Here is a 27,084-nt window from a genome sequence, read left to right on the forward strand (position 1 = left end):
ATTTGGTTGGTTAGAGAGAGATGCAGCAGCAAAGTAAATTATATTAGTCATGCAGAATTATCCCCTTGAGTCCTTAACCAAAACTCTCTTTGAAATCAGTGGAAGTTTTGCCCAAGGACTCTTAAAAAACTAAATAAAAAGCTTATGGCTTAGCCCCGTCAAAGACCTCCTAGTGAGGAACAAACTGGAAGTCAGCAATGGAGTTGACAGTATTATACTTTACTCATGACATATATCCTGAATTAAGAACAAGTCTATTGCTGAATGCCAGTGAGGAGAACAAAAAAAAACACCACTAAGCTTGTTTGTCACAATCTCTTTTAGCTGGTCTCTCCTCAAATGACCAAGACCTCCAAGCAGGAGCTGCTTGTCACACAATTTCTGAAAAATAAATTAAATAGCAGTGCAAGCCACTGAACATGGTTTCATAAGGGTCTGAAGCTGCATCCACAAACAGGCCTTACTCACGTATCTCTGGAGTTACTAGCTATTAGTGCATGAAAGCCATTTATGTGTGTAAGGGTTGAAGGACCAATTCTAGAATCAAAGGGCTAAGTGTATCAGGTTTTTTTTCCTGATAGTACTTTAAACTTTTAAAGTTTGGGAAAAGAAACAATTCTGAATACATACCAAACAGCCTATGTCCGAGGCAGTTAGCAGCATTTCAAGAGCTCAATCCAAACAGATTTTGTTAGAAGAAAATCAGAATATTCAAGAAAAGAAAGATCAACGCCCACATTTTGGGCTGATGCTTACACACCCATCCACATACATAGCTGCATAAGCATTCCACCCCCGACACATAAGTGCATCTCTGCACATACGTAGCTGCTTACAAACAAAAGGTAACTAAGGATCACTGATATTCCCATCCTCCTCCTCACAGATTTTATTTAATGCCAAGGTAAGAAACAGTAAGAAGCCCAACTGAAAAATATCACATAAGACTTACATCTGTTGGTAATTCTAGCTCCTCATTGGAATAATTATGATTTATTTCAAGTAAATCCTTTGGAAAATATCCAAAATCGCTTCCAACCTGCCAGAAAACAAACACAAGCAAACAAAAAGCAGTAAAGAAGCTTTCAAAATCATGTGACTATGTTAAAATCCTAATTACAGACACTAGTAACAAATACGTCAAACTCACTCTCAAGTATTTCTAGATTAAGTTTAACACAGTGAATAAAAGAAAAAAATTAGTGATGCCTTATTTATGCAAGAGTTTTCACTGAGGTTTTATACTTAAATTTCACAACACCCTTGTGAAGTTGGTAAGTTCATGTTTTGAAGCCTGACTTATAACAAATTATTAGGAGAGTTGAGTAAAGCACAGGCGTTCTGGCTCACCTGCTTTAACTGCTATTGTGCACTCTCACTGGCACCACATATGCCTCAAGTATTTGCTCAACTAGTAAGCAGAAGAGGATCTTTGACTAATAAGATTTACATCCATGCACAATATTATAGCCTGAAATATGTTCACTTCGCAGCTTAAGGAAAAAAATAATTCTTAAAGCAGATTTTAGGAAAATACAGAATTGTACCTGAGGTAATAATCTATTTTAAAACCTGTGTGGAAAATATACCCCCTCTGCAAATGCATTGTTGCTCTTCAGTGACTAATACAGGCAAGAATCAGTTGCAGATGGCTATTTTCAAGCAAGTCAACGTGCTAAGCCAAGGTAAACAGTGGAAGACAAGAACTTCCCTTATCACTCACCGGCTAAGATCTACATAGTAATGCTCTCACTTGAGAGTTCTGACAACAGCTGTCAAGAAGCCAATATTAATAACATGCTATCACTACACAGATTAGATAATCCAGGCAATTAGATCCTGGTGGACACACCTAGAAAGGAACAGAGTTCCTAGACGACCAAAATATGGGGGGGGGGGGGGGGGGGGGGGGGGGAAGCGTTGGTCATTTCCTCAATGTTTTGTTATAGGCGAAAGATGATAAATTGCCAATTTCCTTGAAGAGTTTGTTTTGGAAGAGCACTCAGTTAAAGATCAAATTAAAAAGGAAACCAGTTATGTCAAAACAATTAGGGATATATAGGTATAAGTATCATTACACTGATATCACTGAAATAGGTTAACGTGGGCTGAAGTCTTCTGGATTTACAATGGCATTAAAAAAAAAATAGGAAAATTGTGTCCAGTAAATAATATGTACTAATACTTTTTGGGTTTTTTTGTTACGCAAGCAAAGTAAGCACTGATACCTTATAGGGCTTCCTTTTTAAACTATTTCTCATTCAAATCTTACCTTCCATAGTTGATATCTCTGAAATTAGTTACGCATATATTAAAAAAAAAAAAAAAAATCTATTACCTCCCCACCTTTTGTAAACACATAGAGACGCTCTTATGGAAAAGATATAATTTATGCAGGTTTATTATTGGGAATTACTGGGAATAGGAAATTAAACTAGACAAGTCAAATCAAAAGCTTGTCCTTGTGCAGTATACTACAGTTTTATTCTAAATTTTCCTGTTTCCCTCTACAAACTTCTATTCCAGTTCTAAATGATCTTTCTGAAAAGAAAAGCCAAAGCTTCAAAGTAGCCTCCTTACAGACTAATCTCCGTGACTACCATTATAATTAGGCATCACACTTTGAAACTCATTTAGTGTAATCCAAGCTGCTGACCATACAAGCCCTCTGCAGTGACCCAGTTTGCCACTTATGTGGTTTATGAGCCATATGGGATCTGCATGCCCAAAATTTCATCTGCTCCTCTCCCTACAAGTCCTCTCTTGTAAGGGAAAAAAATGCCTTATTGTACAAATAAAGGAAACATTCTTCATTCTCTACAGACACGATAGAGGAAAGGCACTATGAATGCCAAGTAAACAAGGGAGAAAAAAAGAGCATCCTTCATTTGCACTCCCTTCCCAGCTAAAATGCCGTGGGTGGATGGAACACATAGCTGTGCGTACAGCATCTGTCCCCACCAGTGCCCACGTGTGACAGCCAGCTGCAGCAGATTCACCAACCACCACTGACCAAGAAGCCAGACCCTCACATCACCTACCTCAGTGACAGAAAACAGACAGCTGGGAAAGATGATGTTCAAATGTTTTTGATCTTAAAGCCCACATCCCTAAACCACAGGCATCACAGGTACCTAAAACTGCAGAATATTGGTCAAAGAAGAGTTGGTTTGGTCTGCCCTTGCTGAATGCTGGCATTGTTAAGAAAACACTAAGAAACAATAGGAAAAAATTCCCTGATCCTCTGGGTCCTCCAGACAGAGTATGTCTTCCTGTCTTACCTTAAATTTACCCCTCCTGTCTTCCTTTTTATTACCCTATGTCTAAGATTTGAAAACAAACAAACAAAAAAGCCAACCAACCACCCAAAAAAGCCACGATCTGCAGCCAAGTCCGTTTCTTGTAATGTGAGGCCAGAAATAGTTTTCTCAACTTTGAATCAAAGGAATAAAGTTCAGCCCTTTGCCATAAGATAAAACAACAATCTTCTGCAGCAAGAATTTAAAGTGTCTTTGCTGAAATGTTTTGTTAAAAAGCAGCAGTTTTTCCTTGGAATTATCTGAAGTAGTTTTGGAGTTCTTGACCCTGCTAAAGATGAGGGCAGAGTGCAGGAGAAATGCATAGGAGGAAAGCCTACATAACACAACTTGACGGCGTAAGCGATGTGAGGTGGATGCTGAAGAAGAGACTAGTTTTAGAGCAGGACACAGCGCACTGGACAATGAGAGTACCAGGTGTGCTCCACCTTTCAGCTTTGTGAAAAAAAAAAAAACAAGTACTGTCCTGGAACTGACGTATTCATTAAATTCATAACATAAAATCACTATTAAGTAATGGTCAGAGAATATTGTCCAAGCATTTGGCTTTGCTTGATTAATGAGGTTTAGACAGCTCTGCTAAAAACTGCATGCTATATAATGTATAGAATACATATTATAGCTGTGTTCCAGAGTTTCTTCACATGCAAAATACTCACTGAGCTCAATGGGAGTTCTGCAAGCAATAAAGTATACAAGACTGGGATCATAAAATAAAGATCTATTTTGTTAAAATACAGCATGTTTGCTGGCACAGGGGGAAAAAAAAAAAAAAAAATCAACAATGGCTTGAAAAGGGCGGAGTGAATTAGAAAAGCAAAAGCAAATAAAGCCCAGACCCAACTGCTATAGATTTTTCAGCCTTGGTGAAAGGCTCCTTTCTTATCAGATCATCTCCCTTCAGGTCAGAAATACTATTCTATTTCTCATGGCTCCTCAAAATCGATTTCAGGATTAGAGCCTGTATTTACAACTTGTTTGAAATAAGCCCCAGGTTGCAGTAGTTGAAGCTTCTCATACACACATTCCCCTAACCTCTGCCCCCATCTGAAGATCAGAATACCAGTTATCCCTTGATTTCATAGTTTCCATTATGACCTAATAAATACTTTCCCCCAAACTTTGGGGAATGGAAAAAGGCAGTAGGGTAGATGAATGGGATCAAACGATACACACAAGCACACATAAAGTCACACGATGAGATGCCAAAAGTGCTGCGGCAGAAGGTAACATGCCTTCCATTGGAATTTGTTTGATCGCAGACCTCACTAGGCAGCCTGTTTTTAATTAGCAAGCAACAGCCTCCCCCTAGCTCCAAGACTGCACGCAGCAGGCATGGCTGGTCTGCATAAATCAAGTTGCCCAGCCGAATCTGGCATGGGAAGTCACGTTGCACGAGAGAGACCCCAGCGCTATCTGTACGTCAGGGACAGGGTCAGACGTGCCAGTGCCCTGCTCAACATGCAAGGGTAGGCACCTCTGACCCCGCTGCAGCGTTTGCACGCCGGTTGTTGCAGTATTACGATTAACGCAGCAGCAGTCAAACTGGGAAAAAAAGAAATAAGGATTATAGCCACCAACTGAAAGGAATTAGTCTGTCATCACTGCCCTAAAAGGAACATAGAAAATAGTGTAACACAATTAAAAAATGACAACAAATAAAATGGAGCTTCGCAATTCTTTTAGATCTGCCAACTTCAGCTTTTACTTGTTAAACTCAAAGCAAACATCCTTTTAACTTGGAGACACACCTAACTGTTGCATGAGCTTCCTATCAGTGAATAGTTAAACTGAATATTAACTCAGCAATTACCTTAAACCTGCTGTCTGATCTTGCAGCCTGCATTACACCTTGTTAGAAGATGCAAAATTGGCCCCACGCTGCTATTCCGCGTCTCAAGACCTGGCAGCCCTGGAAACCTGTACCGGCTAATTAACAAGATTATTTATGGTACAGTACGCGTCAGAAGGGAATTACCAGCATGATACAATTATAAACTCTTCTTTAACCACATACTGCAGTTTTCTGCTCTCTTCTGTATCATTCTAATTGGATTCAGCTCCTGCTGAGAGCTTGGCCGTCCACACCCAGCCTGAACAGGCTAGAGAAAGTGATACATCCTGCTTTTCACTAAACCACTAGTCCCACAGTCAACACCCAGGTGCGGCTTTGAGCAGCCTAGACCACTGTCGCAGGCAACTGTCTATCACTTGTAGAAGACCAGACTAAGAAAGGCGGTTTAAGTAAATGATTTGGACACAAAAAGGTATGTAGGAGGAGCATGGGGAGCGGGCAACAGGGACGAGGTCTAAGCAACCTCCAGACTGCCAGCATTTTCAAGGGAAGTCCACAAAAATTGCTCTTCCTCCAGAGTATCTCAGTTCTGCTTCTGTCAGGCAAATAAGGTGTTTATCATAAAAGCCGAGAGGAGTTTTCTATGAAGTAACTGCAAGTATGGGGACCCTCGTTTCCTATTAACCCTCTCTTGACTGCCCAAAGAGGACGACGACACTAGTGTGCAAGCTGCTACAATGTGTTACTAAAGCTGAGACACAGACCTTTTAAAAATCAAATTTAGCTTAATTCTTTTTAGTTTTACTACTTTTTTTCCTCCAATTCTGCATGCAGCTTAGATAAAAAGCGGAAGACGGCAGCTGAATATTAGGAAGAGAAATGTGATTAAAACATGTACCTGGAACGATTTTTAGCAGGATTACACAGAGCGCAGGATGAGACCATGTCCGGGTAAACACAAGCGCACGCTTAAGCCTCCCTAGGTGGGAAGGGAGGCTCAGCTTCCAGGCGGGCTCATGGGCCACCACTTACAGTGCTGCAATGGGAGGTTTTCAACACAAAGGCAGTTTTCTAACAGTTTTTAGCACACATTAGCGTTGCCCATTTCTCACAGCACTTAATGCCTTAGGTTTGATCAGACCACATCCCATTTCACACCGGTCTCAAGACAAAATGGCATTCATTATGTTATTTAGCTATGTTCAAAACCCTAAGCGCTCTCCTTAGGCAGAGGCAAAAGGAAGGAAAAAAGATTACCAACAGAAAGCACCAAGAAGAGCAAACAGAACAAATGCTTTACAGTACTTACACTTCCAGCCCAGAGTTCGGTTGATTTTCCTATTAGTTTGTAATATACATACACCGCTTCTCCCTTCTTAAAATTTACAAAGCGACAATCTGGACCTTTAAAATCCTGCCTTGCCTTCCCTCGGCACATTAACACTGTCCAAAGAAACAAAAAGAAGAGTATTACTTTAAAAATAATAATAATAATAGTTTCATGAAAGGAGTCTTTGCTAATTGGCAGAAAACAATACCTCCCCATATGCACCAGTTTCCTATTTTCCAGATTGGGTCAAGAGGCAAGAACTTAACTGAAAGTATAACTTAAATAAGAGATTATTTCTAAAAAAAAAAAAAAAAAGCAAGCTCACCGATCAAGACAAGCATTTGACAAAACACTCGAGAACTACATTTCAGAAGTGCACGATGAAGCTAATTATTAATATCAAATTAGACGGGCTGAAAGATGACATCTGTGTCCTAGCAAATCAGCCCTGAAATTATTCAACACACAAACAACACCCAGAGAGCGGGTTTATTACAAGAGGGTTTTGCAGGGAAAAAAAAAAAAAAGCAAGGAGCTGCGGAGATCTGAAAACTTGCTCGAGAGGAACGACGCGCGTCGGCGCCGCGTTTCCATTTTCCCGATTCTCCCCAATTTCCGTGCCAGAGCCAGGCGGAGGTTTGGGAAATGCCGCCCTGAGGCATGCGACGTTCCCATCTTTTCCCGTAACAACTTCCCGGGGGCGCGGGGCGGCCTCCCGGCCGTGCCGACCGCCGGGAACCGGGCAGGGACCTCTCGCACCCCACCGGGCCGGGGTCCCCCGCCACCCCACTCCCCCCCCAGCCGGGGCGCGTCCCCGCCGCCCCCACTCACTGCTGCACTCGGGGTCGGCGCAGCGCTTGCGCTCGGCGAAGCGGCGGCCCAGGTCGGGCCCGGCGGCGGCGGCGCAGAGGAGGGAGGGCGGCGGGGGCAGGAGCAGCAGCAGGGCGAGGAGCAGCCGGGGGTCCGGCGGCGGGGCTGCGGCCATGTTGGCGGGCGCCGGCGGCGGGGAGGGAGCAGACACGTCAGCAGCGCCGGCGGGAGGGCGATGTGGCGGGGGAGGGACCGGCCCGGCCCGGCCCGGCCCCGCCGCCGCGGCGGGAGGAGGGCAGCGCCCGACCCTCCCTCCCGGCGGCATCCCGATCCCGCCCCCGCGGAGACGGGACCCCCGGCCGCCTGGGCCGGGCGAGAGTCCGGCTCTTTTTCAGGCCCTCGCCTAGCAGGAGGCTCTTCCCGCCCTGGAGGGGTGAGAGGGAAGGTCCTGCTCCTTATTTGTGCTTACTAATGGCGGTTTTCTCTAGCAGACGATCGCTGAAGTAACAAGAATAGCCCAGCGGTCTAGACCGCGGTGCAAAAAAGATGTAATTGACCCCGTGCACCCACCCCCACCCCCCCCAAAGGTAAGGATGCAACAGATATGAACATCCACCTCGCTGCTCTCCCTCCTGCCCCACTAAGAAGTTCACATCTCCGCTTGAGAGAAGCAATCGTCACCACACAGCATGTCATCTCGCCCCGGTGACCTCCCGAGAGTTTGAGGTTAAACCTGTGGTAACACGGGCATATGAACTCACTCACCCATAGTCCCACTGAGGAAAGCGCAGGCAAATGAAGCGTTGCACACCTAACTGCTGAAAATGCAGGCTCCCCGACAGGCCTATTCTTGCCCTTCTGTAGCTTCAGCTTCCACTTGCTGCTACATTCTAACTATGAATGTCTGCAAACCGAAAGATGTGCTACCTACAAGTGTGCCTGCGCTTACGATTACCTCTTCTTCGCATCCATCACATTTATATCGCTTTAGAGATCTAAAATGGCAGAATAACAGCAGAAGTCACGATGGTCACGTACAGGAGAAAAACGAACAAAACTTCTTCTCCTTCCTCTTTTTCAGACCCATGTTATTTGTCCAGCACAGCCCCTGACTGGACGAAGAGAATAAAAGATGCAGCCAAGAAGGGATAGCAAGAGACAGTAAGAGAGTCTTCTTGCTGGCTTATCAAATGTCCAAATATTTTTTTTTTCCTTTCCAAAGGGCAAATTCTGAAGCTGCTCCCAAAATGAATAGGCACTTCACAGAACTGATAGTCAAGGTGAAGGATTCTGCTTTTTTGTGCATGTCAAAGGACAACTTTGGACAGCTGAGGTTTTTTTTTAAGAGCCCTTTTAAATGATGTATCACAAGAGTTAGCAATACCACTGCTAATTGCATTAGAGGCACTGCTTATGTTCTTATCATATCCTCATGATTACTGATTTTTGCTCTACATACTCTCATTTCCACAGCCCCATTGCACAGGGCCTGAGATCCAAGCTTAGCTACTGCTACGTAATCTCTGAAAAATATGTAAGCATTTCCTTTTCAGCCCCCCTCTAGAACAGTTTAATATTTTAATTGCATTATGAAAAAGCATCAAGGCAGAAACAGGTATCTTCCTTAGTGCTGCAATGAACGGCTTTGATACCTCTTTGCCAAATGTACCTCGGACATCCTGCCACTTCTTACAGCCTGGTCCATCCCGAGGTTAAGCAAACGTCCACACACTACAGGAATGCAACGATTCATTCACCCAGTGCCCACACATACTCTCCAGGCCCAGCGCAGTATCGCGGCTGTAGCACGCAGCATTGCTGACAGCCCCCCTGGAATTTTGTTGACATTTTTGTATTTCACATCCTGTAAAATGAGGCAATACCTATCTGCCATTGCTGATACTGGCTGATAAAAAGCTCTAAGAAAGCCTAACTCACAAAATTTAGAGGTGAATTTTATCACAATTTACAATATGGAAGAAAATATATTCAAGTCACGTTTTATGATGACTGTACAAATGAAAGACAAGTCATTTTTCCCTTGACATTAACATTTCTTGTGGCTTAATGCCCAGCCTGATCTTTAGGTCCAATTGCTTGTGAAGACAGAGCTGTTTGGTAATTTCCCATCAGTACGAGGTTATCAGGCTTATCTTTACTAAAAGACCAAGATAAAAGGTAACGGTGCCTGTGGTCATAAAGACAAGGGCAAGAAAGGGGATGTGAACAGAAACAAGATCACATACTTCTTGCCTAACTCATTGCCTTGATTGTGTAATAACAAGTAGCTCGCAGTCAATACATATACATGAGTTTACCACTGCAACCGTCCAATATTCCCTAGAATTTCAAGTATTTCGTAGTAACAATGCACCCACTTATTAACATACCCAGCCTTCCCCAATGTGTGACATAAAGAGAAACATTTCACTCAGTTCAATTTAGATATTTCAGACAAAATTTCCTTCAGCCTTCAACCCCAATCTTGGAAAGAGTTGTATTCAACTATGAGAGTAGTTCCGCTATACATGAGGAATCTAACATTTTGTATGTGTCTACAGTTACAAAGCAGTTCTCCCATCTCTCCTGCACTAAAGTATCTACTAAAGTAACTAATACCCATTAACAAGATCAGTTGGCTAAGTTTACATAAGAATCAGCAAAGACTCACTCATGTATGACACAGGAAGACAAAAATAACAAGCCAAATGTAAACATGCTTCTGAGCAAACGTGAGAACTTTTAAGAAATAAAGTGGGGTAAGCTGGATAGTGAAATTAGGGTACTGACATAACAAAAGATCAGAAATGTTGTAGGAAGTGACGCCACGCTTGGGGAACACCAAGGATCAATGAGACACTCGTATGAGGTACAAATTATAAAGGACAGACAAAGAAGATGACACTGTTAAAGAAGTGGTGCTATATTACAGTTTATCGTCAAGTCAGTCAAGTAAGTTAACTATTAATTAATAATATAGAATACTTATGAACTGAAATGCTGGTCATATATTGAAAGAATGCAGGATTAAAAAAAAAAGTAAAAGGAGACCTCTGTTATCCCCACATAGATTTATTAAATGTCATATTAAGGTATGATACTGACGTTAAATGTTTAGACGCTACAAACAACTGTTCTGCCTTGTACTATTCCCTTGACACTTGTTATTGATCACAGTTGAACCAGGATACTGGATTACATGAACCTTTAATCTGAGCCAGTTTCTTATTTACTCACCTTCACATGGCAGAGCTGTTCTGAAAAAAAAAGCCCCTGTAAATTCTCACTCAGAAAACTGGACTTTACACATACCAAAACACTCCATGGCAAAGTCCATTGCCAAAAGTGATTTAAAGAAACAAGTTCCGGCACAAATTTGTACAAACTATATTCTGTGGTTGAGGCAGACAGATTTCTAGAATCCAGGTACTCTGCGGGAGCATAGGCAATATTATTGCTCTACAATGCACAAGATTTTGCTTCAGAATCCTTTTCTTCCGTAGAACATGATGTTCTGAATTACAAACTAACAGAAAAGGACCAATACAGCTAATGGAAAAAGTGACAACAGGATCTAGTTAACTGTCACTTTTAGAGTAACCATTGCATTAGTCATGGTTCTAGTAACGCTCAGATTGTGCTACGTGTAGAATTAAACATCTGCCACACTACTGAACACACCCAGCTAGCCTCCCATGCTCCTCCTGGTCCCTCCTGCTTCACCCTTTGCTAGCATTTCCCCGCTTCCACATGCCAGCACGCCTTGCCTACAACAGCAGCGCAGGCTTAGGTGCTGGCTCCCAGGCAGCCTGCTGCACTTCCCTGGCAGGGGCTCAGAAAGCTTCCAGCCCCTCTGCTACCCGCTGCACCGGCAGCGCCGTGACCATTGTACCTCCAGGGTTCACATCACCCTTACATCCTGCTGCCCTCAGCCCTGCTCCAGCCAATAGCTGCAGATAAATCTGAAATGAATGGAGAATGGGGATCTATTTCGGATGGAATTGAGCCCAGCTTTGCCAGCTGCTCGGTTCACCGCCTAACCCGACCCGCCAGGCGGCCTGGGAGAACGCCTGCTGGCGCCAAGGCCTCCCCCGAGGGCTGCACCGCTTTCTGCCCTGCCCAGCCCCCGGAGCCCACAGCCAAGGGGTGCTGAGCACCGAGGGCGAACGACACCTTTTTTTTTAAGGCCCAAGCCAAGCGCGAAGAGACGAGGGCACCGCCCGGCCCACCCCGACCCACGGCAGCCACCCCGCCCGCCCTTCGCGGGCTCTCCCGCTCACGTGACCCCGCCCCTTCACCGCGCAGGCGCGCGGGGAAAAGCGCCTCTTCCATCACGGCGACGGCATTGCCCGGCTTCCTCAACGCGTATGCGCAAGAGCGATTTCCCCCCCCCCATCATGGCGGCAGAGTCGCGCCATGTTTCTCAGGACGCGTGCGCTTCCCGGGCGCGCCGCGCCGATGGCGCATGCGCGCTGTGAGCATGGCCGTGCCAGCGTGAGGGGCGGGTCGCTGTTAAGCGGAGCTCCGGCTAAGCCCGCCTGGCCGCCTCTTTCACGGAGCGGCCGGATGGTGGAGTTCGGCTCGGCGGGGCTGGCTTGGAGTGGCCGGAGGCTCGTGAGGTCTCCCTGCAGCGAGGTCACCCCCCCCAGGGTCAAAGATGGCCGCTGCCCGCTGCAGCCGGGCGGGGAGGTGGTAAGGCGCGGGCGGCTCGCGCTGCGGTGCCGTTAGTGCGGGCGTGACGGCCTGCCCGTGGCGCCATGGACAGCTTCCTGGAGGAGGAGGAGGCGGTGGCGGTGGTGAAGGTGAAGAAGAAGAAGAAGAAGAGCCCTGCCGCGCAGGCGGGGAGCGCCCTGCTGCCAGCTCTGCACCTGCCCTTCCTGCCGCCGCACCTCTACCAACCGGGTAAGGGCGGAGCTGCCCGGCGGCGGGCGCGGCCCCGACGCCTCCCGCTCGTCCCCGCCCTGCCGCCGCGGCTCCCCGCGCTCCGCCGTCCCCCCTTTCCCCCCCTCCGGTCCTGAGGGAGGAACGCCGCCCTCTGCCCCCGGCGCCGGCGTGGCCGGCCTGCCCCCTCCTTTCGCGGTTCGCCGTCGGTCTCCCGCCGAGGAGGCGGTTGGCGTTCCCGGTGCCCTCAGTGCTGCTCCCGGTCCCCCTTCGCTGCGGCGTGTGGGCGGCCCGCCGGCCTGCCAGCGTGCGAGGTGCTTGAAGGCGGCGTGTACGCTACTCGTAAAATAAGGGCCGATGAGGTGACTGGTAACAAAAGCATTGTGGATGCAGGTGGCCGCAAAGCCTCTGGAGACGTTGTTTCAAAATGGCTTTGTAGTGAAACACGTTACATCAATTCTGTCCGTGCCAGATGACTTCTCAGGAACTTGCTTAGTAGGACTTACCTACAGTAGCCACGGTCCTTGTTGTATTTAATCTTGCGGTGTTCAGTGTGGGTTTTATTTTCTTGGTGCTTGGAACCTTTGAGGTTAAAAATAGGTGTGAAGACTAGACCTATAGGTAGGTTGGTTAGAGGTAATTTTGTAGAATACGCTGTAATAAAACTGTTTCAAGCTAGTGTTTCGGTTATTCCTTTGCCTGCAGCATCCAGGTGGGAGGTGGTTTGGCGAGCTCTGTATGTCCTTTGCAGAAGGCTCTTATCGTTTGAGCATTGTTGTAGGGGCACGTTAGACCATGGCATACAGCCGTGAGCTTTAAACAGATGTGGAAATGAGGTTTCAGTTTTGTGCTATAACAGGAGTTGAACCAGTATCCATGTAAAAAGGGTAAGTGGCCTCTTTCCAGTCTTGTATTCAAAAGAGAATAATTCTCTACATTTATCTTTGTTTATAGTGGGAATTGCTTAGCCTTTGGTACTGGAGTGGCTTGTTTGTATGTGTGTATGCAAATCTTCAGCACAGCGGGGTCACAAATTTAGATGATCATTAGTAAGGGAAGAGCGTGGTCCCCAAAATATAACAAAATGTACTGTGAAGTTATCAAAGCACCATGGTCTTTTAATTCCGGTAGGGCAGTAGCATGTAATAATTGGCTCTTCACTGTTTCAAGTGTCTGCAGCTGTGTGCTGCTTGTGGAAAATGCCATTTCATATTATATTTCCAGCTTTTGCCATAGTCTTGCTTCCCTGCAGACTAGTAGGTGTGTTTAACTTCAAAACCACGTAGCTTAAGATCACTTTCTGTAGTGTGAGAGAAAGATCATATAAGAGAGATACTGAAATGGTTGGCACATTGTTATCTGAATAAGGGCTGTGACAATTGTGGTCTCGGTTGATTTGATTTTTTTTATTGTTATTTGTTTTGTTTGTTTAGCACCTTCCCATGAACACAAATTAAACTTCAAGAGGAGCAAGGAAGTGTGTTTAAGTTACATTCAGGATGCCTTGCTACAAAAGCAGTGGAAAAGGGCTGCAGAGTTTCTGACCTTCTATACTGAGTCACTAGAGAAAGACTTTTCTACAGAATACATGGGTCCGTCAGAGGTAAGCCAATGTCCCTTATCAGAGTTCTTTTGCAGTTGAAAAAATACTTGCAAGAAGCATCTATAACACTTCAGGACCGACATTTGTCTTATTTAACTAATCATAGGCTCACTTTTTTTTACATTTTAAGAAAATTATCAGAGGTAAGACCTGAAAAGTTACACAACTTTCATAAACTAAACTAGTTTCATTAAAAAAAAAAAAAAGACATTGAAGCTTCCAAAACCAAATAAGCAACTATTCAGGTGCTGATGTAGAAACTCTTGGATGGCAGGCTGCAGAAAGTACATGAGACCTCATCATTGGTAGTGCTCAAGGCAGCATCCTGTCCAATCACTCACCAAAAGTCTGCCTCTGCACAGGCATGCCTATGCTGTGGGTTTAACCAATCTTGCTGGTACTTGAATTCTGCTGAGATCTGGCTTTCAGGGGTGATGAGAATCTGCAGTGCTGTCTGATGTTTTTCCTGACAGAGTGCTCAGTGCTCCTGAAAAGTTCTCTGGGCTTGCAGGCTGTTTTTGTGGGGTTTTGTTGGGTTTTTTGTTTTGTTTTTTTTACATAGGCCCTTGACATAACAGATGAAAACTTGGCTTGGTATAAGTAAATTCCCTCAGGAGCGTATCTATGAAAAGTCACCTTAAAGTAGTCTTCTAAAATGGAAAAGGAGTAAATGTGTTTGCCACTGGCATGCCATCAGTCAGAATCTGTTTGAAAGTTAGTGGCTTATTTAGGTCTTTAGCAGCTCCTCCAGTACCTGCACAGCTCCTAGCAGGTACTGAGATAGAAGCAGGAGGAAAGGGATCAGAACTGTTAAATAAATGGAGTACTTGAATATGGCTAGCCTGATGGAGTATTTGGTTACATTGTGTAGGCAGACCTTGAAAACAAGTGCATGTAGAGGGAAAGCTACATCTAATTGGAAACAATCTTTGTTACTAAGTTCAAAGAAATATGTATACCTTGTGTCTCAGTGGGATCATATCAAAGGAAAACATAATTTTTCAGGAACAGGAGGGGGAACCTTCTGACGGATGCAGTTTTCAAAGCTTTGCTGGAGTGCTGCATTTATAATAAGCAATTATGAAGCACCCACTGAATGATTGTAAAAGTCCTACTAGATGAATATGTAGGTTACTATAGCAGTAGATAATACTTAGTATTAATTTTTTATTTGCAATTCGAATGTACATTTTTTCATATGTTACAGTAACTGTAAGTTTGATAAGACTGTATATATGGTGACTTGCCATTTTTTGTACTAAGGTTATTTTTTAATCTCTTTCTCCCTGTTAATAGATTATTTGGAGAATAGGAACTGAAATTTTGTGCCATCATTCCCATAGCAGCATGAAAGAGTTCAACTCTTTCATAGAACAGATGAAAACTTTAGGAGTAAAAAGGTATTTGAAGGTGAGTGTACTTAATGCAGTCTTGATGATTTTCCGTGTTTATCTCAACACTTACTTGAGTATTAGTTTCTGAATCTCTCTCTTTGGAAATGTATTATTGACAATAGCGTCAAAAAAAAGATAATACATCTGAGTTACCAATTGCATGATATTTTAAGGGTTATTCTATACCTCACCATATCTCATTTGGTCTACATATTTGATCACAGATGCATATTGTCAGTCCTTAGAAGTGCCTAGATGCTTTAATTAATCTTTTAATTTTAATTTGAAACAGTTAAATTTTTTCATGCATGCCCCAGTAATGTCTAATTACATGTTAACACCTGCCAAGTTTTGTTTCCAGTTCTTAATTTGGCCACTGTGCTCCTGACTAAACAGTTGTACTTAAATTTTGCCATTGTTATCTGCCCACTTTTTGAGTAGCTAATCTGTATATAAAACAGAAGGCCTTGTACTGTGGACCCCTGTGTCACCCAGCTGTAGGTGTTTTTTTTTTTTCCTGTGGTGGCTCATTCAAACCTTTATTGTTTTGGTTTCCTTGACTGTTTCTCACTTGTGACAATGCTTCAACAGAAGCTCTATATAAGAGTTTACTAGAGCTAACTGAAGGTTTAGGCTTTTATCCAGTGCCTAATCAATATGATAGGGTGGTAGGACATCCCTCTTTCGGGTGTTTTGCTGATTTTTCATTTGGCTACCCAACTGCAGATGTAACCCAACTGGATTTCCTCAGGTCATTTCTGGATCTTCTTAAATAGGTACTGCACTTGTTAATGACAAGCAGGTTTGAGACAACTGCTTTCTGCTGCCTTGATAAGTACTGCTGAGTGTCTACCACCTGATGGGTGACTTTCTGCCCCACAGATTTCAAGAGCTTCAGCCCTTTCCCTTCCTGGGGATACATCTTCGTATATCAGATGCTTTTAGTTACTAGTATTTCTCCAGCATCTTCAGACAGAAAAAATTACTTAGGTTCTTGGCTCATTTCCCTGCCCCTAGTGACACTTGTATTCTCCTGTTCCTGTATTTTTCTCCAAAATTCCTTGTAAAGATACTGTTTGGATAAAAGAATGTGTAAAATGCTCTTCTAATTAAAATACTTTACTAACCATGTTTGCAGTATTTTATATGCATGGCAGTAGTGAGCCTCTTCTTTCCCTGCACATCTGTATAGAACTTTGCTGTATTGCTGAGAATCTCTCCATTTGTGATGTGAAACGCTGTGGTATGGACTATTTGAATTGCAGGTTTGCTTAGAGAATGTCTTTCGTCTCCTTTGTAACGGACTAATAGATGAAGCTTACCAAAACCTGTCCCTGGCAGAAAGCTGGAGGTTTGGAGAACAAACAATCATTCAGGATAAAGAAATGAAACTGATTCAGGCTTACAGGGGACTGTTGGACTACTATAGCTGGTCTAAGCAGAAGAACATCCTGTTAGAGCACGGTAAGTATTTTTGTATTGACCTGTAAACTTCAACTTGCTTGCTCATGCAGACACCATGGTTTGCAATGACACCTTTTCCTTTACTAGACTTCAAAAGTTGGTGGTATGGATGGTACATAATTCTATATCGGTAATGACGGTGGTGCCAAAGTGGCACACTGACCTGCACTTTTCTGAAGTGTCCTGAAATGCTATTCTGAAACTCTTTCTCACCCCGAATCACATTTCTTGTATCCAGCCAGCGCACCTAAAATAATGATCAAAGGAATGTATTCACTTATAGCGGTGGCTTAATAGGTGTATAAGTGCTTGACTGCTGCTAGAATTTTGAGTGCTAGCAAAAGCCCCCAAAACTTGTGTTTGAATTTCAGTTTCTTTAAAGATACATGAGTTGCTACTTGTGTGTGGCATCTAATTCTGCATATACCTGCTGGCTGTGTGTTATCAGTTACATTGGATCTCTACTTGTTTCTGTGAAAACTAAGTATTGAATTTGGTTTATGAACCTTGTGCTGGTAGCATCTTGTCTTGGAATACTACCTGTCGTGCCCCGTAAGTTGAAATTGGGTGATAATAAATTTGAATGAAGAGCAGTGACAATCTCTTGTTTCAGTACTGAGGAAACTGAGGCCTCTCTTCTTAAAAGCTCTCTGACTGGAGTCCTTGCTTAGCAAAATGTGATTGCCTCTTAGGTGTACCACTTCTTCAAGATCCCTTCTGATTAGCAGAGCTAACTTTGTGGCATTCTTTCATGTTTTGGTAGGTCAGGATGGATTTGAAGACTTGTCTGTTGAACAGGAAATGCACAGTTGCTTTCGGAAAGCAGCAGTGAACTTAAAGGAGATTATTAAAATACCTGGAGTCTGGGATCTCTTTGTGAAATGCTATGTGGATGTAAGGGCATGTTTTACAGATATCTTCCTTTTGTGTTTCCCTGTCTAATTTTCATTAAGATGTCTGTCTGCAGCTTTTTTCTATGTGTGTGGGTGACAACAAAGTATTTTAAAAGCAACACATCTGTACGTGTATCTCGCTGACTTTGATTTAGAGCACAGTTTACACCTGGTAGAACTGCAGAGCCTGCACAGAGTACAAAAAGGACTTTCTCTGTGCATTGACAAGAAAAAGAAACAAACAAACAGCTTGCATATTTTGTTTTCATGGTGCTAGTACAGAAATTGGAGCACAGCTGCTTTGTTTAAATTCCTGAAAACAAGTTCTCTCTTGGCAGGGCAGTGTTTTTCTGGATACACTAAATGTTAAAGACACCAAACATGCAGTCCCTCTGTGTTTTGGTTTGGTTTTTTTAAATATCTGCTTAGAATTTGTAATTAAGAAATAAAGTTAATCTTAAAATCTCTTTGAAATTATTTACTTTTTGTAAATGCTGATAAGCTCTGACTTCTCTAAGCACATCTTACGGAATTTTGCTTGGTGCTGACAGCTGCCAAGTTCTCTCATTGAGTTCTCTCTTTAAAGACATGGCAGGCTGCTTCAGTGTCTCTTTCCAGTGAGCAAGTGCTGGTAATTCTTTGACAATTAAGTAAGTGTTAAAGGAATTTTCTCCTGTAGCAGCTTCTGTGTGTGAATTTTTGTCGATCTGTGGTGAGAGTAGCCAGTAAAATGAAAATATGCTAGTCTTAGTCTTATCTAATATGCTGCACTCTAAGATACAGACTGTGCTATTGGATAGTTCTGTGGCAGCCCAAAACTAGTTGTAAGAGTTTGATTGCTAATATGTGGCAAACTAATGACAGACTTAACTTTTCTTAGTTGTTGGAGTTCTATGGAGACCATAATGAAGCCCGCCAAGTATTAAATGAATATGCCTACAACTCAAAGTTTCCTGCTAATCCCAATGCTCATGTTTACCTCTATCAGTTCCTGAAGAGACATGGTGAATCAAAGAAATCACTCATATCTGCACTGAAGGTATATATTATATAGTAGATACAGTCTGTGGTCATTCATGTTGCATGGTGGTCTGACAGTTTGGTTCAGTTCCTGTAACATTATTTATTAATAGTATTGTATTCTTTGTGGGAAGCAGAGGGTTAGAGGAAAGGTAGCAGGAGGGATGCTAATGGCGGAGCAAACGGTATCCTTTACTGTCTTTGAATTAAAGTCTTTGTTTTGCCTTTAACTGGTACATCATATGACTTCTTAATGTCACTAAACAAGTTCAGAGAATGTGTTTACATGGTTCTAGAAGTCTGTATCAGCAGTCTTGTACATAACATGCACTGATTTCTGTTAGTTTGATCTTTACAATATTGAAGAAATTATTAGATGCTTGCTCTTTCACATATTGATCCTGTCTAGCAATTAGTTTCTCTGCTTGTTTTCAATGAGCTGTGCATTTAAGCTAAAATAGAGGTTAATGTCTGCTGGCTGTTGGCAGACAAGGCCTTGCTGTATTAAGCTTTTGTATAGTTGCTTTTAAATTCCTGCTTTCCTTGCCCTTGCTCATTGATCTTGGTAGCTTCTTGCAAACACTGTTTTGCAATCTGTTTTGCCACTTGATGGCACTAATGTGCTTTCATTAGGGCAGATGTTTTAAAACAGCTTCATAAAGTTTAGACTTTTAAACTGTAGCACATACGTATAAAATTCCATCTTCTCAGTGCTTTTTAGCAGTGGCTTTAGACACTAGTCTCTTACAAGATAGTGACAAATCAAAGAACTGGTATGATAGGTCCAGAAACTGTGATCCAATGCAGAGAGCAGTAGACAGGGGAGCTATAACTGGCCTAGGAAGGAAATGATGTTGCCTTCTAAAAAGGGGACACTGGATATGGATTTGAGCTGTTCCTTGCGAATGTTGTATTTGTCACATGCAGTGTTTTTCAGCAGCCATCAAGGTATTTCATCCATTGTGTCACAGGGTAGTGTCACAGATGTGCAAAATGGACCTAGATATTCATTCTTTATATCAAGGCACTAAGGTACCAGATTGCTTAATTTTCCTAACTAAAACACCCCAAACTCTGATGCCTGTGCTTCTCTTCACTCAGGTAGAAGTCTTCAAAAGTTTTCACATTAAAATTATGTATCTGGGTTTTGTGGTTTTATTTTTATTTTTCAGATCTTGCATGATATTGTTCCTTCTCATGAACTAATGATAGATTTTAATACCATGCTTCAAAAATCAAGTAAGTCTTTTGCTCTTTTCCTTTATGTTAATCTAGAATAATATTCTGAAATTATTCTGCAGCCTTCTTTCTGCTTTTCAAAGTAGTTTTGTTTGTTAAGGGAAAAAAAAAACAACCCAAAACCTAACTTACCGATCACAGGAACCTTTAAGTGGGATGTGTGAGCAGGCATTTACAACTTCTGTAAACAAATGCCTTTCTCATTTTAAAGGCTGATCAAAGCAAACTGTTGTAAGGCACAGCCAGGATTTCAAAAATAACTTAAATTTTTTTTTTAAGGTACCCTACTCTGAATGCCAGGGTCTCTATTCCCTTTTTGGGATCTCAGATTTATTTATTCTTTCTCTTCTGGAGGAATTGAGATGGATCGATGCTTTAGTTCATCGTTATTGATCAAATAACAAAATCTTCCTCCTCTTCAAGGGAGTTTTATCTTCAAGCTGGTAGAAAAGTCTTCCAATTTGGAGACTGTTTTTTCCATGCTGATCAATTGTAATCCAAGCTGTCTGTCATCTTGTGACCTGGTATGTTCCAGCAGATTGGTGAAATATCCTTGAATAAAGATTGTTCTCTCTTCTTCTGATTTTCCTCTTTGGGAGGGGAAAAAACCAACCTCCTAGCTGACACCTTTTTTCTGTTCATGCATGACACACTTGCTAACTTTTTGTAGCTAATGAGGACAGTCTGATTTTTGAAGGAATTTATACTGATAAACATAACTTTTCCCCCATTTACCTGCTGTGTTGTTACCTGTCAAGTGTTAGAACTCTGCTGATACAGAACTGCTCATGTGAAATGTCTGTTTTATTCATATCAGTCCCAGATTTTACTCTGGGTTTTTTTGGTGGCATCTCAGGATTTGAAGTGTTCCAGAGGCGCTGTGTTCCCTTCCCATGGGAAGAACATGTTGAACAGTGGTGCCAGTTGGAAGCACTGATTAGTGAGCTTTGGAAACAGCAGCTATTGTAAGCAAGGCAGTGTGGGATAAGTGAGTGGTCCTATGCGTGCCTCTTGACCCAGCAGTTTTTGAGCAGGATGGGAGTAGGGACAGTGTCTCTGGTATGAGTTGTGCTGTAAAGCCAGGAAGTATTCCTTAACTTTATCTCTTGGAAGAGGCAGAAGGCAATGCGGGGAACCCTCAGTAATAGGGAAAGTAGCAGCATTTGGGGAGGCAGGATGGAGAACTATATTTCACTTGTTGCTTACTAATGAGTTCAGCCCGATTAATTCATTAATCATTCTAATTCATTCAGTAATTCATTAATCAGCTTAATCTTTTTCCAGAGAAAAGAAAAAAACGTCGACTGGGCCTAGAAGTAATTTTTGCAGCCTTGGATTATGCTGGCTGGAAGGAAAATGTAAAAGCATGGAGCTGTTTGGCAAGACAGGTGAAACAAATTGTAATGTAAGTGTCTCTGATACAATGTACTAAAAACAAATGTGTCAAGTCTCCACCTTTTGGCCAATTGACAAAGTGACCCTTTGTAGCCTTTGTCTTCCCTGCTGGTAAGTGAAGAGTCGACTAGCCTACCTTGTGTTCTGTGGCAGTGCTTGACTGCAGTGTGCTTTCATTGGGAGGAAAGAAGAAATTATTATTGAGGAGAACTCCAAATTTCAGTATTGTCATTTTCTGGAAAAAGTTATTGTTTTATCAGGTTACATGCTTATGCAGGAAGAGTTATTTAGATGTTCGGGTAGCATTTGCTGCCCATCACTAATCTCCCTTTTTTGGGGGGAACAAGTTGTTGGGTCTTCTGCTCTGTTACTACGCGTGCATTATTTGAAGCTGGTTTGAGAATTGCTGGGCTGCGGTGGGGGCGTGGCTGGTACTGTACAGACTGGTGTGTTGTGTGATGGTGGTAACTGTTACAGAATGCAGCCGGTGTATTCTTAAAAGCTGAGCCAACATAGCTGGGGATTGATGTGTCCTCGCCAACACTGACAGACATGGCCTCTGATGTCAGAAGAAGCCTCTCAGGCAGTCTGTGCCCAGAAGGCCTCCAATGTCTAGACTTTATTTTACCCAACAAACAGGGTGTTGTGGTTTTTAAGCCCTATGTATTTACAGTAAATTAATTCAGTACTTAATTTGACCTGTTTTGCTGTTTTATTGCCACCTCCACCTACGCAGCATCTGCTGTTAAGGTCCAGAAGCTAGTGGATTAAAGCCAGGAGTGTTGTTGCATGGAGTTAGTAAAAATGGTATGATACTCTAACTTTGCCTGCATTTTTGTATTTGAAGACACAACTTCAGAGTATCTTCAAATATACTGGGCATCTTGCTTGTTTTATGGGAATATCACTTCCCTGTTGTAGGTACTTTTCTGAAATGCTTGGTATAAGGTCTTTATTGCATAACAGTTATTGGGATAAGCATTTGGGATAAGTTAGTCTTTGAGTATGCATAGAGTAACACAAACCTTTTCTAAAAAACAAACCAACCCCTTCATACTAATTTGTTGACAAACTTGAAGAAACTGTCTTATTATTGACAGACTGGCACACAAGTCAAAGGCTTGCTTCATTTCACACCATAATCTGTGTTATTGCCAAGTCTAAATAAGACTGCTAGAGTTCACCTCCTGCTTCACTAGTGTTGCCAGGGATTAAAAAAAAAGTTTATTTCTGTTTAGTATTTCAGTCTGCAGTGTAAGGTCAGTGTGTCTATGCTAGCAATTTGAGACTTGTAGCAAGTTGATGATAAAATTCAGTCCTTCCTAATCATCTTTTCATCCCACTTTAAGCTTTTCTGTAACTTGTTTTACCTTTTTCCAGCTCTGAGAAGCATCTTGACTGGATCAAGCAAGAGTGGAACTCCAGAAAGGACTGGTGGCCAGCCTTCCATTTTAGCCGTTACTTGGCAAAAAGGAATTGGCAGGAAAATGAAAGCCTTTCATATGAAAAAGCTCTGGTGGCTGGAATATTGCTGGGAAAGGGTAATACTAGATGTTCTTTCCTTTTCACTACATAGAACAGAAATAATGTCTAGTTCTAGCCCTAATGAGATAGGATGCAGCTGATCTACTCCTTGGAAGAAATGCAGTTTCTTTCTTCTAGGGAAGATTGTTGTCTTTGAAGCTGAACGTGAGAAAAATGTTTAAATTGGTTTGATACTTGACAACGAGGTGTATTTTGCATAACTTGTCTTATCCTGGTTTAGATTTCTGTTTTATCTGGCCTTGTTGAGCAGTCACAATACTATTTATCTTGTTGTTTAATGTTCAAACTACAATTTCAAAAATGCACAACATGCTCCTGAGTGAATCTTGTGAGGACTGTGGAGAGTTTGCTTGCTGCATGCCAGCCTAGGCAGTGTCTCAGCAAATACTGGGGAGCAGCTGGTCATTAAGGACCATGGGGGTGTTGTAATGCAGGAAAGAGGAGGGGGGTGGGTGGGTCTTGAGTGAAAACCATCAGCAGTTTGGTAAGAAGGTGAAGATCATGATCTCTTCAGTAGCATTCTTTGAAATGCTGCCAAAACCAAGTGGAGTATCGGGCCAAGAAGCAGCTGCTAAATTGAGAATGAGAATACGGTGTGGAGACCGTGGCTCATACACCGGTTTGGACTTTTGGTTGATAGGCAACTTGTTCATTGTCAGCTTCTCTATAACTTCTGGACTTCATAAAACAATCTCTCATACTGGAAGTCTTTTTTTGTGTTCAGTAATATGTTATCCAATGTCTCCCAGCTTTTATTTCCAGATGGTTAATAAAATTGTTCCAGCTCTAATTTTCTTTAATGAAGTTTCTGTGATTATTGGTGTCAATATGAGCCTCTATTTTCCTTATCCAACACAATAAGTTAATGTATGAAATCAATGCTGCTTTACAGTCTTGAAATTTTACTTTCTGATCTATTTGAAGAGTAAAAACAGAAGAGTAAAAAATATTTTGTAAGGCACAGCATACAGTTATATACATGTAGAATGTGTTTTGGGTTAAATGAGTATAGATTATTTAATGCTGCAGTTATGTCTGTAATGTGCATGTCTTGGATTATTTTATTACCTTTAATTACTGAAAACTTAGATGTTTGCATGTTATTTAAACAATGAAAGCATTTTGTATTTGCTTGTATCATGGTATAATTTACAATGCCTTTTTTTTTTTCTTAGATTGCAAGTACTTTAAATATGTATCACACCAAGGCTGCAAAGCTCAGGTGAAGAGGTTTCGGATACTGAAGAAATTTGTGAACAAGCACAATTCTGTCTACCTGAGAATATCTGGTCTTTCAGATTCCTCTGTACAACCTTGATTAGAAGGCATCCTTAAGGTTCTTGCTGTACTTTTTCCTCTCTGTGAGACTGACTTCTGTATTGGTGCTATTCTAAAACTTCTAGGCAGACCCTATCGACTCAGTACTACACTTTTTAATGTATTTCTGTAAAAATGCTTTGGTTTGTATTTATTTTGTAATAAAATGAATATAAATCAACTGATAAGGTTGAGGAATTTCTGTAATATTAGTCCCATATTTCTGTGTGCAATCAATGCTGTTTGCATTTCCAATACATCTTGAAAAATATTTAGTAGTATGATGTGGAATTTCTGTATCAGTAGTATTGTAGTGTTGATCCTCGTTATGTTTAGATGTGTAGGTGGTGATTTAAATGACTGCTAGAATGTAGTTCAAAATCCATTCAGTACTAGCAGTGGCATTGATAATAGTTGTAGTGTCTTAACCTAGGACCAGTACCTGATGCACTGTGAAAACGCATTCTCAACCTGTTATATAGCTTGCTGCTTATGACTGATCATTTCCTGAAATATATGGGAAACGGAGAGGCATGTGTCACATTTCTTGCATTGCATATTGAGAAGAATTATAGATTGTGAAGATCTACTGCAGCTTGTTCAAACAGATGATGCACTTCAACATATCCAAAGGCCGTTTTTCCACGTCATACTTACAGGTTGTGTGTCCAGTTCAGGGATTGTTTTCACAGCACTGGTAGCAGAGAGTGAAAGGTTGCTGTAGCTGCATGGCTACAGAGGGAAGCTAGTGTTGTAGTGCTTTGAAAGAGCAAAGGCACAGAAGTAGTGAAAACTTCTCTACCTGGTGAAGAGACTTTCTAGAATCTTCTTGCAGTCTTGCCTATGAGTTGAAATATGCAGTGTTGCTGTGTTTGGAAAGCAAATGTTAATGTGTTGTCACAAACTAGCATTCCAGTTTGCTTGAAAACAACAACAAAATGGCTTCCAAATACTACTTCTGTTTTAATGACAAGTCTGTAGAACTGGTGGATGAACTGCTTGAACTACCTCTGGGAATGAAATAATGATGTTTTTAATAGCATAGTAGTATACGGATAAGTACAGCTGTGCTTTTAAAAGCTGAGCGTTTGTCTGAGTTAATACGGGTCTTGTGAAATGTGCCTTAAGACACATTATCTTAAACATTGAGCTACTTGCCATAACTGTATGTTTAATAAAAAAAGCAGCAATTACTTGTCATTCCTGACCTGTGCACTGGTTTAGTTCTGACTCCTTAAGAATGCTTCTGCCTCGTTCTGTAATAGTGAATTTTTTTGTTGGAGAACTTCAACTGAGTTTTGACTATTTTAATTTAGATTGTGAAGTTTCAAAATGCTGGTCCCCAGCATCCCGTAAGGTGTCCCACACCCCTGCGAAGCAACCCTCTGTAGTCTGAAAGGTGATCCAGATTGTTGTTCCCAATGACTCATCTTGATGGGTTTCACACCTGGACAGTGGGGCTAAAGCTGTCCTGGGACAGCCCTGGGAGGCAACCAGGCAGGGTGTCCCTTCCCTGGAGTCCTTAAATTGGCTTCCTGCCTGCCATTGTGCCCCTCTGCTCCTCTGGACGTGCCAAGATGGGCCTTTGATGGGCTGGTGACTCTCCTGTGATAAGCCTGGGAGCATCCCAGCAGGGTATTATTCGGGCTTCCCCCTTCCATTGTCTCTCTGTGCTCCTTTGTGGGCGTGCAGAGGAGCTTGTCTCATATAACCTAACACAAATAGTATAAAAATTGAATGCTAGAGCCCCTGCTGCTTGTTGAGAGCTCGCATATAATTTCCCTTCTGTCCCCTTAGCTGCCAGTGGGAGATGTGTATGCCTTGCAGCAGCTGAGAAACCATCTCTTTATTGAGGAGGAAATGTGAAACAAAGCAGCAGAGGTTGGGATTGGAGGTAAGAAGAACGTGGTAAGGAGAATGAGAGGACAAAGAGGAGCTTGATGTCTTTGAAAAATCTGTTAATCTGTTGTGCTCGCAGCTTTCTCCTATGACCTCTGGAAGCAGGATTGCTGCCAGGGATCATGTTCTCTCCTGGTGCTAGAACTACCATGCTACAATCAGCAAGTAGAAGAGCAGCACAGTCCCAGCTTTCACGTAACTATCTCAAGCATTGCTCTTTCATGTCCTGCAAGAAACTTGCTGTTTCCTGACACCATAGTACTTACACCTGAGACGAACCTGCAGCTCACAAGTCCTGAGTGAAATTGCCTGTGCGAATCATTCAGTGCATACTGTGTTTTCAAGCCTGTGTGTTGTACTTTGAATATGGTAACTCTTAGTGGATTGGAATATTCTGCTTTGGCTCTGAATTCTGCGCTCTAGGTTTGGTTTTCCTGCGAATTGTCATCCTCATCCTGTGTGCAAAACTTCTGTGAGGATTTTTTTCCCCGTCCATGAAACATATAGCACATCTTTTCTTTACTCTTCTCCTTTATGCTGAGGCAAGGAACTTGTTCGGGGAATCCACGTTTTCTGCGCAGACCCAGTGTCTGTTGTCCCTCTGTTGTTCTACCTCTTATTCTGGTATTTTTAATATTAAAACCTAACATAATGAAAACACAAAATTACAAATCACTTCAGCTCTACCCTCTGCTTTCCCTGTTGTTCCATTCACGTTTTTGATGCTCCTGCTTGTGCTTTCCTGTTTTAAGAATGTCTTTACTAAAGTTCAAGAAAAGCAAGCTAATGAAATGTCATCTGCTCTTTAAAGCATGTCGACCCTGTGCGTTCTTACCCTGTTTCTTTTCCCCACTAGGTTCTCTATATTCTGAGTAGCTGTCTCATTCTGGAAACTTTGGCAGGACTTGCCTTAGCTTTCAGAGCAGGTGTAAGCATATTGTTAGCACTAAACAAGTGCATACCTTACCCTTGGAGTAGTCCCTGCAGAATCAGAGGACTGATGTGGTGTGTACTGGTTTGAATTTACAGTTCTTCAGGGCTTTCTGTAATTGGTGTTCTTATCTGCAATGGTAAATGGGAAGTTCCGCTCAGTCTTGTGTTGTTGCATTTAAAGAACGGTTGGAGGCAGTATGTTGGCCAAAAAACCCCAGACTGCTCACTGCAAGGAGTCCTTGGGTAATG

General features: G+C 42.3%; 2 protein-coding genes across 2 annotated transcripts in view; one reads left to right on the top strand and one right to left on the bottom strand.

The window, feature by feature from the left end:
* MIA3 (MIA SH3 domain ER export factor 3) overlaps positions 1-7,427 on the bottom strand; it is a 28,018-nt gene extending 20,591 nt beyond the window's left edge. The window contains exons 1-3 of the mRNA XM_050893315.1: positions 7,274-7,427; positions 6,422-6,555; positions 953-1,039 (exon numbers count right to left, since the gene is read on the bottom strand). Of these exons, the coding sequence (XP_050749272.1) occupies positions 953-1,039; positions 6,422-6,555; positions 7,274-7,427 (375 nt within the window). The remainder of the gene's footprint in view (positions 1-952; positions 1,040-6,421; positions 6,556-7,273) is intronic.
* A 4,361-nt stretch (positions 7,428-11,788) lies between these two features.
* Positions 11,789-25,221, top strand: TAF1A (TATA-box binding protein associated factor, RNA polymerase I subunit A). The gene is made up of 10 exons (XM_050893636.1): positions 11,789-12,154; positions 13,567-13,736; positions 15,033-15,146; positions 16,396-16,594; positions 17,358-17,488; positions 18,368-18,526; positions 19,680-19,746; positions 21,031-21,151; positions 22,522-22,682; positions 23,862-25,221. Exons 1-10 carry the CDS (start codon positions 12,010-12,012, stop codon positions 24,002-24,004), a joined length of 1,410 nt encoding a protein of 469 aa, XP_050749593.1. The 5' UTR covers positions 11,789-12,009; the 3' UTR covers positions 24,005-25,221.
* Positions 25,222-27,084: the final 1,863 nt, after the last annotated feature.

The sequence above is a fragment of the Gymnogyps californianus genome, chromosome 3 (genome assembly GCF_018139145.2).
Source record: "Gymnogyps californianus isolate 813 chromosome 3, ASM1813914v2, whole genome shotgun sequence".
Taxonomy (NCBI): Eukaryota; Metazoa; Chordata; class Aves; order Accipitriformes; family Cathartidae; genus Gymnogyps; species Gymnogyps californianus.